The sequence below is a fragment of the Halichoerus grypus genome, chromosome 2 (assembly GCF_964656455.1).
Source record: "Halichoerus grypus chromosome 2, mHalGry1.hap1.1, whole genome shotgun sequence".
In the NCBI taxonomy this organism is placed as follows: Eukaryota; Metazoa; Chordata; class Mammalia; order Carnivora; family Phocidae; genus Halichoerus; species Halichoerus grypus.
Window position 1 is genome coordinate 202657680 of NC_135713.1, and position 13803 is coordinate 202671482.

General features: G+C 53.0%; 1 protein-coding gene across 5 annotated transcripts; it reads left to right on the forward strand.

The window, feature by feature from the left end:
• The first annotated feature begins 1627 nt into the window (after positions 1-1627).
• Positions 1628-11232, forward strand: RPL38 (ribosomal protein L38). Of its 5 annotated transcripts, none has more exons than XM_078066023.1 (5): positions 1628-1658; positions 5116-5154; positions 5311-5371; positions 9955-10077; positions 11158-11232. In XM_078066023.1, the coding sequence occupies exons 2-5, from the start codon at positions 5152-5154 to the stop codon at positions 11181-11183; spliced, it is 213 nt and encodes a 70-aa protein (XP_077922149.1). In that variant the 5' UTR covers positions 1628-1658; positions 5116-5151; the 3' UTR covers positions 11184-11232. The 5 variants fall into 5 exon arrangements, with proteins under 5 accessions (XP_077922149.1, XP_035934935.1, XP_035934936.1 ...); XM_036079042.2 differs by lacking the exon at positions 1628-1658 and adding an exon at positions 4829-4901; XM_036079043.2 differs by lacking the exon at positions 1628-1658 and adding an exon at positions 4865-4961.
• The last annotated feature ends 2571 nt before the right edge of the window (positions 11233-13803 follow it).

Here is a 13803-nt window from a genome sequence, read left to right on the forward strand (position 1 = left end):
CCTACTGCACACACAGCCCTGACTTACCACTGCCCCCGCCCCCCGCCCGTCTGGTAGTTCCTTGAGATGGGGACAGAGATAGACAGGATCTGGGTTCTGTGCTGTCACGCATGCCCAGGGCTTGGCACAAAACTGGAGCTCCACAAAGTTGTGCTGAAAGGATGTTGACCGGAAAGCGCCCAGCACAGTGCCTGGCCGACAGTGGCCTTGCTAAAAATGGTTGGAATCCATGCAATCAATGAGCTCTCTGGGCACGGGGCCGTTTGCCCGTTAAGAGGTGTGGGGGGGGGGGTGGCGCCTATTCTCCCACCCCACCCACCCCCTATACCGGGCCTCCAACCCACCGAAAAGGAGAATCCGGTTCCTAAGCTTCTGAGCGTCTGGCCCACGGGGCTGCCATGTGTTCCCAGTGACCACCTGCCCACACCCCACCCTGCCAGCCGGCCAGAGCCCCAGGCAGAAGCAGCAGTGGGGGAGACCGATCCTTGGAGCAGCCCAGACAGAGGGCTGGCCTCGAAAGTGAGAAATGACGGCGGGGTGCAAAGACAGTGGCCTGTGCCCAGAAGTCACCTGGCCACAGGCACAGACGGACCAGAAGCCCATTATAATAAAGAATATTCTCCTGGTCTTGTCCTTCCCAGCCAGCCACCCTCAACAAGAAGTGAGGGGACATTTGGCTATGTCTGGAAATGTGCTTGTTCGTCAGGATTGTGGGGGTCTGGCAGCTGGTGGGTGGGGGCCAAGGACTGCTAAAGTGGCCCCCAAAGGTTGGTAGTGCCCAGTTTGAGAAAGTTCCAGTCTGACCAGTCACGCTTTGTGGCTTTTAGCTCAGGGGCCCTGAGGTTGTCTCTGACAGCGGAGGGTGTCTGGAAGAGGGGAGCCCCCCACATTCCTTTAGTCTCGCCATCCTGGCTCCCCCAAAAAAGCACCAGCCCCAATGCCCACCCCGGGTTCCTTCCCTCCCTCCCCATCCTTTTCCCAGGTACCAGCATTGAACCAGAGGGACTGCAGACTGTGCTCCTGCTGAAGACCCACAGGGTTTAATACAACCCCCCGGCCCCAGCTGGCTTGAAGGCCAGTCCTGCGGGCTGCCAAAGGCACGGGGCTCCTGGGGGCCTCTTGGAGATTTTAAATGAGATAGTAGGTATGAAAGCACCCAATCAGGTATGAAATACCATACAAATATTACTTGTCATATATGTAAGTACTTGCAGCATGGGGTTTCAGAAGGCAGCAAGCAAGGGGCTGCGCCTTTACTTCCCTTTTCCAGTCAGGGCCTTGGCGCCCCCTTCTGGCCACTGTTGGGCACTACACCCAGGGCAGGTAGCTGTTTCCAGGCCTCCTGGAGCAAGTCCGGATAGCAGGCAGGGACTTTAGCTTTTTCATTTATCCCATGGAGGCTTCACAGCAGCCCCATGAGGAAAGACAGAGGTAGTATAACCCCACACACATCGCGTTAGAAGCAAGTAAGTGAAGGAGGCAAGACTGGAACCAGCCAGGGGCCATTGTGCCCTGATGCCTACAGTGGGCAAGCCCAGGGTGCCAGGCAGACCCACAGAGCAGCTTGGGGTGCCACTCTTCTACCCCTGCCCCCCATTCTCATGCAGACCATGAGCTCCCCCACCAGAGCCCCCACGAGGACCACCGTGGAGCTTGCTCACCATCTTACCACTTGGTACCACCCTGGGTTCTCTGGATGTGTGTTGGATGGAACACCAAACCCTACCAGCCTTTCACTGCTGACATGCTGACTTCTGCTCCAAGTGGGTCTGGCTTACCGATTTCTTGCAGGTCTGAAAAGACCAGGAGCCCCAGGTGTGCTTCTGGAACGGGAGGATGTCTGGCTCTCCAAGGGTGCAGGTGAGACTGGAATGAGACCACCAGAGGGCTTGACCCTCCCCCTTCCATGCCCCCCCCAACCTCTTCTCCCCACCCCCACCCCCAGACCCTACTTGCCACAATGGTCTATTCCCAAAAACCATGCTATGCTGGGCCATGGAAGCCTGGCTCTCAAGTCTGGGGGCCTTCATCTCCTACAGGATCCACTCCGGGCCCCTTTTAGAGTTTACTGTGTTGTGTGGGTATCAGCACCAACTGGGAAGCTTCTGTCAAGTGCAGCATCCGGCCTCCCCTCAGAGATGCAGGCTTCGGCCACACCACCATATCTGGGGCTCATCTGCCCATGAAGCACAGTGGACGTCCCTCTAGGTTCCTTGCTTCACCTTTCAGGGGCTGCCATTTATTTTACTATTTGTGCCCCTTGAGGAGTTGGAGAGAGTTTTTCGTACTTGAGCAAATTTGCCTTCGTGTTTTGTTACTACACATCTATGTTCTCTTATTATACAACTCAAGACGGTGAACATCTGTCTCTCTGGGATCGGTGCCAAAAGGGAGGTGCAGCCCCTCCCCTGGCCCCTGGCCCTGTCCCGTAGGTCCTGTAGTGGGGAGAAGCACCAGGCATTCACTCAACAAATATTTTGTGGACCTACTGTGTGCTTTGTCCTAATTAATTCCTCCATCCCTCCATCCCTTCCTTCATCCAACCTTCCTTCTCTCCATCCCTTCATCCATCCATCCATCCATCCATCCACCCTTCATTTAGTGAGTGATCTCAGATGCGGCGTCCAGTTTGAGAACCCTATAATGTCAGCAGGGAGTACCTACGATAGATAGAGAGAGAGAGATACTGAATTTCAGGAGTTATCAAAAGAATGTTGAGCCCCGTTCTTGTCTTCAAAGAAAAGCTGGCACAAATGTCTGAAAAGTTTCACACTGTCACACAGTTTATCACCGGGAGGTGTGTGCGGGAACTGCTGCACCAGTGAGAGGGGTCAGAGGTGAAGGGTCCTGTGCCAGGGGGAGACGGAAGCTGGGCGGGACCTAGTATCAGAGGGGACAACACGGGTGGGCACCTGCAGCCAGGAAGTGTCAATCGGTTGGGCTGAAGGGGTGGATGCTTGTGGCTGAGCAGCGGGGACCAAAGACCAGAAAGTCATCAGCCTGGGATGGAGGAGGGCTGGCAACGTCAGGCTGAGGAACTTGGGGATGTTTTTCTCAGGTCAGAGCTGAGGCTCCCATGAGTCCCAGACCGGACCCCGACCTTCAGACTCCTACCAATTAACATTTCCTACTGTTAATACCCAGATCCAGCTGTAGTTAGCACACACAGTTTGGCTTCTTTTAAAAGGTTCCCTACACAGTTGGAGCACTTTGGGATCTCCCTGGGGCAAGGACTGTGGGTTTATCCCTCCCTGAATCCCCAGTACTCCCAGGAAGATACTCAAGCTGGGCTCCTCTAAGGGAAGGAAGGGAGGGACGGAAGGAAGGATGGATGGGGGGAGTGAGTTCAAAGTAAAGTTCACGGTGAAGCACTCTATCTCTTCAGGTGGGCTGTTCTGTAATAATAAACACACGGCAACTACATTCTGTTGTGCAGTTATTAAATCTGGGGGAAACAAATATAATAAAATGTAGACATTCGTAGAGAGGTTGAAAATGAATAAAAGTGGAAGATAAAAATAAAATCGATAACCTCAGGTTTCCCGGAGCCTGCCTGAAAAGAGGCTGTGTGAGAGTAAATGCCTGCGGAGGAAGCAACGTCAGGCGCGGGATGGAGCTGGGAGGAACCAAAAGGGCAAAGGAATCGCTGCCTCCCCAGGGCTGCCAGCCCGCCTGTGGGGCACAGTCTCCTAAAGCAGTGGCCAGGAGCCTGCGCTTCGGATCTGCCCCGCCCTCGTGGGTTCAAGTCCTGGCTTCCCCTCTTCCCTGCAAGTACAAGCCTTCATTCTCCCCCACAAGTAAAACTGGGGTAACAAGAAGAACCCCCTCTCCCAGGTGCGCCTAAAGATCAGAGGTCACAGGGGAAAAGTGCTTAGCACAGGGGATGCCCCATACAAGGGCTCCATAAACGTCAGGTATCATAAGTACTAATTTACCCGTATGTGCACCAGTTCTTAAAGGAATTGGGAGAGGCAAGTGCAAAAGCTCCATTAAGTGGAAAAGAGGGCCTTGCTCATGACAGATTAGATGTCCGCGGAAAAGGTGACCAGAAGGAAATGTGAGAAACCCCTACAAAGAGGTTCTAAAGTGTACATAGGAGGATCCCTTTATTTATTTATTTATTTTTTTTTTAAAGATTTTATTTATTTGACACAGAGGGACATAGCAAGAGAGAGGGAACACAAGCAGGGGGAGTGGGAGAGGGAGAAGCAGGCTTCCCGCGGAGCAGGGAGCCCGATGCGGGGCTCGATCCCAGGACCCTGGGATCATGACCTGAGCCGAAGGCAGACGCCCAATGACTGAGCCACACAGGCGCCCCAGGATCCCTTTATTTAAATGGGAAAATCCCTGCTTAGATGCTCAATGCACACATCTAAAGAAAGTAGTAGCTAATAAGTGTTCGGTCTTTAGTTTTTTGTTTTTTAAGATTTTATATTTTTATTTGACAGAGAGAGACAGCGAGAGAGGGAACACAAGCAGGGGGAGTGGGAGAGGGAGAATCCGGCTCTCCGCTGAGCAAAGGGCCCGATGGGGGACTCGATTCCAGGAGTCTGGGATCGTGACCTGAGCCGAAGACAGATGCTTAACCACTGAGCCACCCAGGCGCCCTAAGTATTCAGTCTTTAGACTGGGTCTGGGATAAAGCCTAGCAAAGCCAAGGTTGGGGGTGGGGGTGGAGAAAGAAAAGAGAGTGGAGGGAGGAGGAAGGCTGCCTATTTTATTCCTGATCGACACTATCAATCTAGGCCAGGAAGGGGCAGAGGTGCCGCAATGGGAAGGACGAACGCCTACGTTATTCTTGACCCTTTGCAGACACCGTACCCAGTTTCCTTCGGGGGAGGGTTTAACTGCCCGGAAACGGAAGTCTCGCTCTTTTCCGTCCTCCTTTCTTGGCGCTTGCTGTGAGTGTTTCGGCCCCTAAGCGGGGCACTGAGGGGTAATCCGGGGTAATCCACGATTGGGTGAGATCTGGGGACCCTGGGTGCGGACCGAGGGTGCGGGAGAGGAGGATGGAGTGCGACGGAGTGGGCATTTCGGGGGGAGGGTGGGGAGGAGAAGCGGGGCTCATCGTCAGTCCCCGCGCCCCGCTGACGCCAACATCGGTCTTCTCCGCAGGTGCCGGCCGCGCGCTCCCCTGCGCCCCCCGTAGCCATGGTGAGTATGACCCCTGCTGGGGCCCCCCCCGGGGGGCGGGGGCAGGAGCGCCTTTGCAGGAGTCCCGGGTCCCCGTGAGGGGCTGGTGGCGGTGGTCAAGTCATGGTCAGAGCACGTGTGTCAGTGTAGCTCGTGAACCTGTTCTTTGTGTTGCAGCCTCGCAAAATCGAGGAAATCAAGGACTTCTTGCTCACGGCCAGGCGAAAGGATGCCAAATGTAAGTGGTCGCTCTGAACGTGCAAGAGTGAGAGGAGGGTCGTGCGCGCGTGGAGAGGTCCCCTCCCCTGGCCCTGCCCTGCCCTGGCCCCTACCCTGGATCCTACCCTGATCCCGCCCTAGACCTTCCCCTGATGTCTCCCTAAACCTTCCCGTGGTTCTTACCCTGGATCCTGCCCTGATCCCTCCCTAGACCTTCCCCTGATCCCGCCCTAGACCTTCCCCTGGATCCTCCCTAGACCTTCCCCTGATCCCGCCCTAGACCTTCCCCTGATCTCTCCCTAAACCTTCCCGTGGTTCTTCCCGTGGATCCTGCCCTGATCCCTCCTAGACCTTCGCCTGGATCCTCCCTAGACCTTCCCCTGATCCCTCCCTAGACCTTCCCCTGATCTCTCCCTAAACCTTCCCGTGGTTCTTCCCGTGGATCCTGCCCTGATCCCTCCTAGACCTTCGCCTGGATCCTCCCTAGACCTTCCCCTGATCCCTCCCTAGACCTTCCCCTGATCCCTCCCTAGACCTTCCCCTGATCCCTCCCTAGACCTTCCCCTGATCCCTCCCTAGACCTTCCCCTGATCCCTCCCTAGACCTTCCCCTGGATCCTCCCTAGACCTTCCCCTGATCCCTCCCTAGACCTTCCCCTGATCCCTCCCTAGACCTTCCCCTGGATCCTCCCTAGACCTTCCCCTGATCCCTCCCTAGACCTTCCCCTGATCCCTCCCTAGACCTTCCCCTGATCCCTCCCTAGACCTTCCCCTGATCCCTCCCTAGACCTTCCCCTGGATCCTCCCTAGACCTTCCCCTGATCCCTCCCTAGACCTTCCCCTGATCCCTCCCTAGACCTTCCCCTGATCCCTCCCTAGACCTTCCCCTGATCCCTCCCTAGACCTTCCCCTGATCCCTCCCTAGACCTTCCCCTGATCCCTCCCTAGACCTTCCCCTGGATCCTCCCTAGACCTTCCCCTGGATCCTCCCTAGACCTTCCCCTGGATCCTCCCTAGACCTTCCCCTGGATCCTCCCTAGACCTTCCCCTGGATCCTCCCTAGACCTTCCCCTGGATCCTCCCTAGACCTTCCCCTGATCCCTCCCTAGACCTTCCCCTGATCCCTCCCTAGACCTTCCCCTGATCCCTCCCTAGACCTTCCCCTGATCCCTCCCTAGACCTTCCCCTGGATCCTCCCTAGACCTTCTCCTGGTCCGGAGGCTGGATGGTCCCCTGGAGTGTTGGTCCCTGGGGTGTCAGACCGAGGGAGGCTGTTGAAGCGGATGCCTGGCTGCCCGGGAGCAGGGATTCTATCCTATTTCCCAGAAGGAAGACTTCGTTGGGCAGTGTGTTCCCTTTGGCTAATTGTGAGCATTTTAAAAACCATCCTTAGTTGAGAAGAGGTGTGTGTTCGGAGCAGAGTCCTTACCAGGTGGAAGTCTGGAAATGCGGGTCTCAGAACCCTGACCTTGGTGCCCCGTGTCGGGTTGTGGGCCCACTGCTGCCTGAGTCCAGGCCCCGCACAGTGGGCTGCAGGAAGTAGTCTGACTTTCCACGTGTAGGAGTTAAGTTTCCCGCGGCCATAAATAAGGAAAAGGGAACGACGCATCAGAAGGCTACAAGAGCAAGCTTTCGATGGGTGACGTACTAGCCCCTGGTGCAGAGTGTTCTCACTGGTGCAGCCCGTGTGGGAGGGAGTCCTGCTGGTACCCCTTCGTTAGAGTTGAGGGAGGTGTGGGGGCTTGGGCTTCCTACGTGGTAGATACGGGGGGGGGTAGCCCAGAGTCCTCATTTTTCTGCCTCATCAAATACTGCTTAAAGCTTCCTTTCTCCTCCAAAACGTGTTCTCAAGAGAACATCAGATCGTTTGTAAAAGTAAGTCGTGTTCTGCTGACGGATTGAGGTGGCCGAGGCTCTAAGGCCCTGTCAGTGGAAGGATGACGTGGTGGGAGCTCGGGGAGGGCGTTGTAGTGGGTTCACAGGGGAAGGGAGGGTCCTGTTTGTCTGGGACTGTTTGAGATGGTGGCCATCTGTGGGAACGGGGAGTGTCTGCTCTGTCCGGTGCTTCTGGGGACGGTTGGTCCACTGTCGTGCTGTAAGGAGAGGTTATCGTGATCATCATCGTTCAGGCCAGGGACTTGGAGTCACTGTCTGGTTCAAATCCTAGCGCTGTGAGGAAGTAGCCGTCCTCAGCGGATTAAACACGACACTACCTTTTCCCTCCGTTGAAGGGGGATTGGTGCAGGGCTCCTTAGTACCATGAAGAAAAGGCACCCCGTCCATCGGATTCGTTTGCATTGGAATTCGGGAGCCTGATGTTAGACCGTGTGGTCCCCTGGACACAGAGTGTTCAGTGTTTGTTGAGTAAACTTTTAAAAAATATTTTTCATTAGAAATATGCATAACAGGGCGCCTGGGTGGCTCAGTCGTTAAGCGTCTGCCTTCGGCTCAGGTCATGATCCCAGGGTCCTGGGATCGAGTCCCACATCGGGCTCCCTGCTCAGCGGGAAGCCTGCTTCTCCCTCTCCCTCTCCCCCTGCTTGTGTTCCTGCTCTCGCTGTCTCTCTCTCTGTCAAATAAATAAATAAAATCTTTAAAAAAAAAAAAAATAGGGCGCCTGGGTGGCTCAGATGGTTAAGCGTCTGCCTTCGGCTCAGGTCATGATCTCAGGGTCCTGGGATCGAGTCCCGCATCGGGCTCCCTGCTCCTTGGGAGCCTGCTTCTCCCTCTGCTTCTCTCTCTCTGTGTCTAATGAATAAATAAATAAAATCTTAAAAAAAAAAAAAAAAAAAAATATGCATAACAGAACCTCATTTTTAAGTGTACAGTTTGCTGGCCCTGGGGACCTTCCCACAGCATTTTCTGAACTCGTGATCCTGTAAAACTAAAACTATACCCAAGAAACACTAACCCACCATTGTCCCTCCAATCCCTGGCTTCCACCATTCTGCTTACTTTATTGATCTGACTGCTCTAGAAACCTCCTGCAAATGAAATCAGCAGTGTTTGTCCCTGTGGGACTGGCTGGCTTCATTTAGCACAGTGTCTTCTGGGTTCATCCATGCAGTAGCATTTGTCCGAATTTCCTTTTAAGGCTGAATAATCCGTCGTGTGGATCTGCCACAGCTTGTTCGCCAGCAGTAGGCACTGGGTGGTGTCTCCCTTTCGGCTGTTTCAGATCCTCTTGCCCTGAACCCTGGTGTGCAGATATCTCTCGTTTCTGCTCTCAGTTCTTTGGGTTTATGCCTTTAGGTGGAAGGACTGCACAGGATGACAGCGTTGAATAAACAGTTTTTTAAGAGCTTTTAGGATTGTCCCACGTAATTTATAGGACACGGCAGCTGCTAGGCGATGCGGCATACTCAGCTTTAAGAGGGATGTTAAGATAGCAAAATAGGTTGGTTTGAACGAAGACCCAGTTTGCTGGATTTATTAAAACATAAGCTGGGACGCCTGGGTGGCTCAGTCGGTTAAGCGGCTGCCTTCGGCTCAGGTCATGATCCCGGGGTCCTGGGATCGAGTCCCACTTCAGGCTCCCTGCTCAGCAGGGAGCCTGCTTCTCCCTCTCTCTCCCTCTGCTTGTGCTCTCTCTGTCAAATAAATAAAATCTTTAAATAAAAAAAAAAAAACAACATAAGCTAAGGCAGCCATTGCCTTGGGCAGGCTCAAGTGCTGCGTCCCGTGACGTGCCTCCTTTCCTTAGAGTTAGTGGCACAGAAGGAGTTGGGGGTTGTAAGTCCAAGTGAATCTCGGCGCCGCTTCTGTGGGGCCGAGTGCCTTTGTGTCCAGCCGTCTGGTCAGGGGCTCGGGCTGAGCTGCTAGAGCCCCTGTGTGGCCACCTGACTCGGGATGGGCACTTCGGTGCGTTTATAATGAATTCTTGGGAGTGTCTGACCTGTTTTTAAAGTTAGAATGAGGAGTTTTGATGGATGCATAAAACGTCCTCCATGGAAATGCACGGACACTTGTCCCGCCGCCAACAAAACTTCAGACCTTGCACTGCTGAGCTTGAGTCACGCTTGGGGCTCTGTTGTCTGAGCTGTGGTCCTGAGATAGAATTGGACAGTTGGAAAGACCCCGGAAAATGGGTTTCATAAATTTAAGGAAAAGCTTTAGCACATAACTCTGGGGCGGGTGGCTGGCAGACCCTGAAGAAAGTAGTTACCATTGCCCCAGGGAGGCAGAGAACTGATTCCCAGAAGTAGAGAAGTGGAACGTTCTTGATCCTGGCAGATAATCCATCTCCTTATTTGACGAGCTACTTTTATCCCTTTAAAAAATAAAGATGGTTACAGAATGTTCTCGGATGTGTTCCATGTATCAGATAATCTGTTTTTATGTGTAAACCAGTTTAGATTAATAAGCCCTAGGCTCTGACATATTAATATAAGAGAAATGTAGGTTTCTGACACTTTTAATATTGAAGTCCTAGAGGGCTTCTGCTTTTCTCTTTCTGCAGAGGGGACGGTACAGGGAGGCGAGCACAGCCCTGACCATGGTTGCAGCCAAAAGTGCCACTTTTCTACATAAATATAAAGCAGGTGAACTGCGTGCCATCTCTTCTGTGATACAGTTTAATTCCTAATTCTGGTCTCTCTGGTAGCTGTCAAGATCAAGAAGAATAAGGAGAACGTGAAGTTTAAAGTTCGGTGCAGCAGGTACCTTTACACCTTGGTCATCACGGACAAGGAGAAGGCAGAGAAACTGAAGCAGTCCCTGCCCCCAGGTGAGCGAACCTGGGCTCCCGGGGGCCGACCCGAGATGTGGAAGGCACCTGTGTTGCCGTCTCTTTTCTTGAGTTGTCCCCAGGTTTAGGAAAGTCCATTTTGTGGCTTGTCGAAGTATCTGCTCTTGCTGTTGGTGGTGCAAGGAATGAATAGTTGATCCTCAGAGTTCCATCCTGTTCCAGAAATAGTTTCCCTGGCCAGAGAACAGTTCGTTTCGCTCCCATCCATGCTTTTCTAACACAGACTAGTAACAGCGAACATTTAACTCTGTGGGTAACTCTTCCTTCTCCCCGCAACCCTACAAGGTGGGTGCTGGTACCCATCCCCATTTTTGCAGGTCAGAAAACTAAATAGGCCATGAGCATAGGTGAGACTTAGGGCCCATCCTGGGGGGAGGACCAAAAGCTGAGCGGGGGCAGAGATGGCCCGGAGTGCAGAGTGGTCTCAAAGGCTGCCCCTTCATACTGGAAAGTTCACCAGTGCAGCTTGACATAAGAACTTCTTGAGACCTCTTCACGAAGGCTGAGAGAGGGAATGCTTTCTGATTTTGTTTTTGTTTTGTTTTGTTTTTGTTTTTTAATTATCAAACACTAACTTAATTTTTTTTTTAAGGTTTATTTATTTGAAGAGCATGCGTGCGGGGGTGGGGGGGCAGCCAGAGGGAGAGAGTCCTAAGCAGACTCCGCTGAGCTCGGAGCCCCATGTGGGATTCAGTTTCACAACCCTGAGATCACAACCTGAGCAGAAACCCAAGAGTTGACTGTACCACCCAGGCGCCCCTAACACTGACTTAATTTTTTTTAATTTTTATTTCTTTAGATTTAGAGCGAGGGCATGCAAGAGGGGCAGAGGGAGAGAGAGAATCTTAAGCAGGTTCCACGCTCAGTACAGAGCCTGTCATGGGGCTCGATCTCACAACCCTGATTAACTTAATATTTTAAGCAAAACCACCATGGTATGCTTAATTTCTTAGTTTGTTAAGCCTCTTTAGCTTAAGTACAAAATCCAGACAAGCAAGAGTACTCTAAATAAAAATGTATGTTCTGGCTGACTCACTTTTGTATCCTCTTTTCCTCTAGGTTTGGCAGTGAAGGAGCTGAAGTGAACCTGGCCCACTGATTTGAACTGTATTAAAGTTTTAAAAATTCTTAAAATGTCCTTTGTCTTTGAGGGCGGGAAGGGAAATACTACTTGGTCGTGGCTTCTGGTGGGAACAGGATGGGGTTCCTGGTTGCTACTTACTTGCATCCCTGATCTTTGGCTGTGATCTCAAAGGACAAATAAAACCATCCTTTTTTTTAGCCTAAGTTTGAAAATAAATAGATGGAAACACACAGAAGAGGCAGATATTTGTGGAAGTAAGCCAGTATGCCCTCATGGGATTTAGAAGTCATTTAGGTAAAGTGAGCTTCCTGATAATGAAAATGGTAGTTACAAGGTGGGGTTGATTAGCTTCTAGGAAATAGCAACAGACTGAGCCATCCCATCCTCCGAACAGAGCACTGCTTTCAGATCCACCATGGGGAAATACTCTTAATGCAGGAGTAGACAAGAGGCTTTTTATTCAGACTAAGACACTTTGTTTCCTAAGTGCTGCTCAAGGTAAAGTGGAGCTTCAGAACATGTAGGGTGTGATGAGATTATTGCTAAGAGCAAATGAGTGTTAGCCCAGCAAACTGGGCCAAGCTCTCCAGGGAAGAGGGAACAGGAAATGAGATCCTGGGACTGAGAGACCAGTCTTTAAATCCAGTTGAAGGTTAGGGGGAGAAACCAGGGTTCCTGGCCGGAGATCTGGCCCTAGGCCTCAAGACAGTGGGGCGGACATTGAGTTCACGGGTGGGGGTTTGTGAGTGTTGCCCACTGCTCAAAAGGGCCCAAATTCCAGCATGAGTGCAGCAGCTCAGGTCCCAGCCAGCCCCAACTCCTTGGGGGTTAAATCCAGGTTCTACCACTTGCCAGCTAGCATGATCTTGAGAAATTACCTCACTGTTGAGCACCGTGCACTGGTACCAGCCCCAGGGAAGAACGGCAAACCTCTGCCTATTGAGTCACCCTGGGAAGATCAGGCAGGGATGGGACAGTGCCTACAGAGAAAAGACTGAGATCAGCTTTAATGGCAGGTGATGGCCAGCAGGTGTCACCCTGTGAGGCGGCAGGGCAATCAGCCTCGTAGGATCCCCTCCCTTCCCCTCCCTTCTGAGGACAGGCAATGGGGTTGGGCAAGTGTCCTATGATGCAGAGAAAGCTGCCTCCATGACATGACAGGTATGAATTATGTTGGGCTCCTGTGTGCAAGGCCAGTTCTTAGGAGTTTGAGTGGGGTCCTCCAGACTGCCTTTCCCGACATGGCCTGAGTTTACATATGGTTACAGCACATAACCCATAACTGTATTGATGCTTCAGTGGTTTGTCGTAAGGGTGAATGAGCTAAGAGTAAAGGTTTGGTCGCTTTTCTGGCACTTGGCAATTTTGAGGTGAGTGGGGGTCATGTCAGGACGGACCACGAGGTGGCGACATACTACGAGTGAGCGGTCTCCAGTGTGGGTCTAGAAATGCTTCACTTGATAAAATCCACTCCCCAGGAGCGTACTGCCTGGATTCATTTAGTTGCATTTTTTCCTATAGAAATTCTAAGGCTGTAAGGGAGTTTGAATCCAGTCATGAGAGGCATGGGTTTCCTCCAGGAGGGGTCCACGGGCTCTCGGTGACCAAGCCAGGATGGAGGATCTTCAGGGGCTTCCAGTCTTCCCCATTCTCTGCGTGTTCAAGATTCCCAGGAAGAGGGAGGGCTTGCCACTTGGGCTCCCTTTGTCCCAGCACATTGTGCAGAGACAGGCCCCAGCTCCTAGGAGACAGACCCTGCAGGCCTTTGTCTGGCCTCCGTGCCTGGAGAAGGCACCCTTTTCCGCCACGGTTCTCAGCACCGGCTTGTGCCTTGGAGCGTTTGGGGCGCTTGTTCAAAATTCGCCATGGTGGCCAAGGCTGACGGCAGAGATTCTGATTAAGTTGGTTGGGGGCCTAGGTACGTGTTAAGCCCTAAGGTGGCCAGGGTCAACCACTGCTTTGCGGAGGTCCACGTGTCGGCTTGGGTGAGCCCATTCCTGCTGCACACCGGCTGAGTGGTGAGGCGTGGGCCACAGTTGCTGGTTTGGAATGGGCAATTGGGCTGTTCTCACTTCAACTCCCATTAAGAGTCCCCAGGCAGTCTCCTGTTCCTGTTCTGCGGCTTTGCTCCGTGGGCTCCACTGCCTAGCTCAGCAGGCCTCTGGGGAAGAAGCTAGAAGGATCACTGTCTAGCTGGGTGCAGACTGGCAGAGCAGGTTTGGGTGTTCATTGCTGCACCCAGATGGCTGCCACGCTGGCCCTGAGGGTGAGCTTTGGTGTTTGTCTTCAAGCCTGTCTGCTGGCCTGCCCCCTGCCCCCCACCCCCTCCCTCTCTGGGGCTGGCAGGACTCCCCGGTAACAGGTTCAGGGTCAGTCCCCAGGGTGAGACACGCCCCTTCCCCGGAGGCAGACCCTCCGGCTTGGGATCTCTGGTATCTTGCCCTCCCTTCTCCCCTGGAGCACTTAAAATCACTGTTGTGACTCTAATCTACTAGAGGAATGCCAAATCCCCAAACTTCCGGCATTCAGGAGGCAGGATCAGCAGCTGGAGCCTTCTGTGCTGTCGATGGGGAGGGGAGACGGTGCATGTGGCACCCAGCAGGGCCTATCACGGAGGTGCC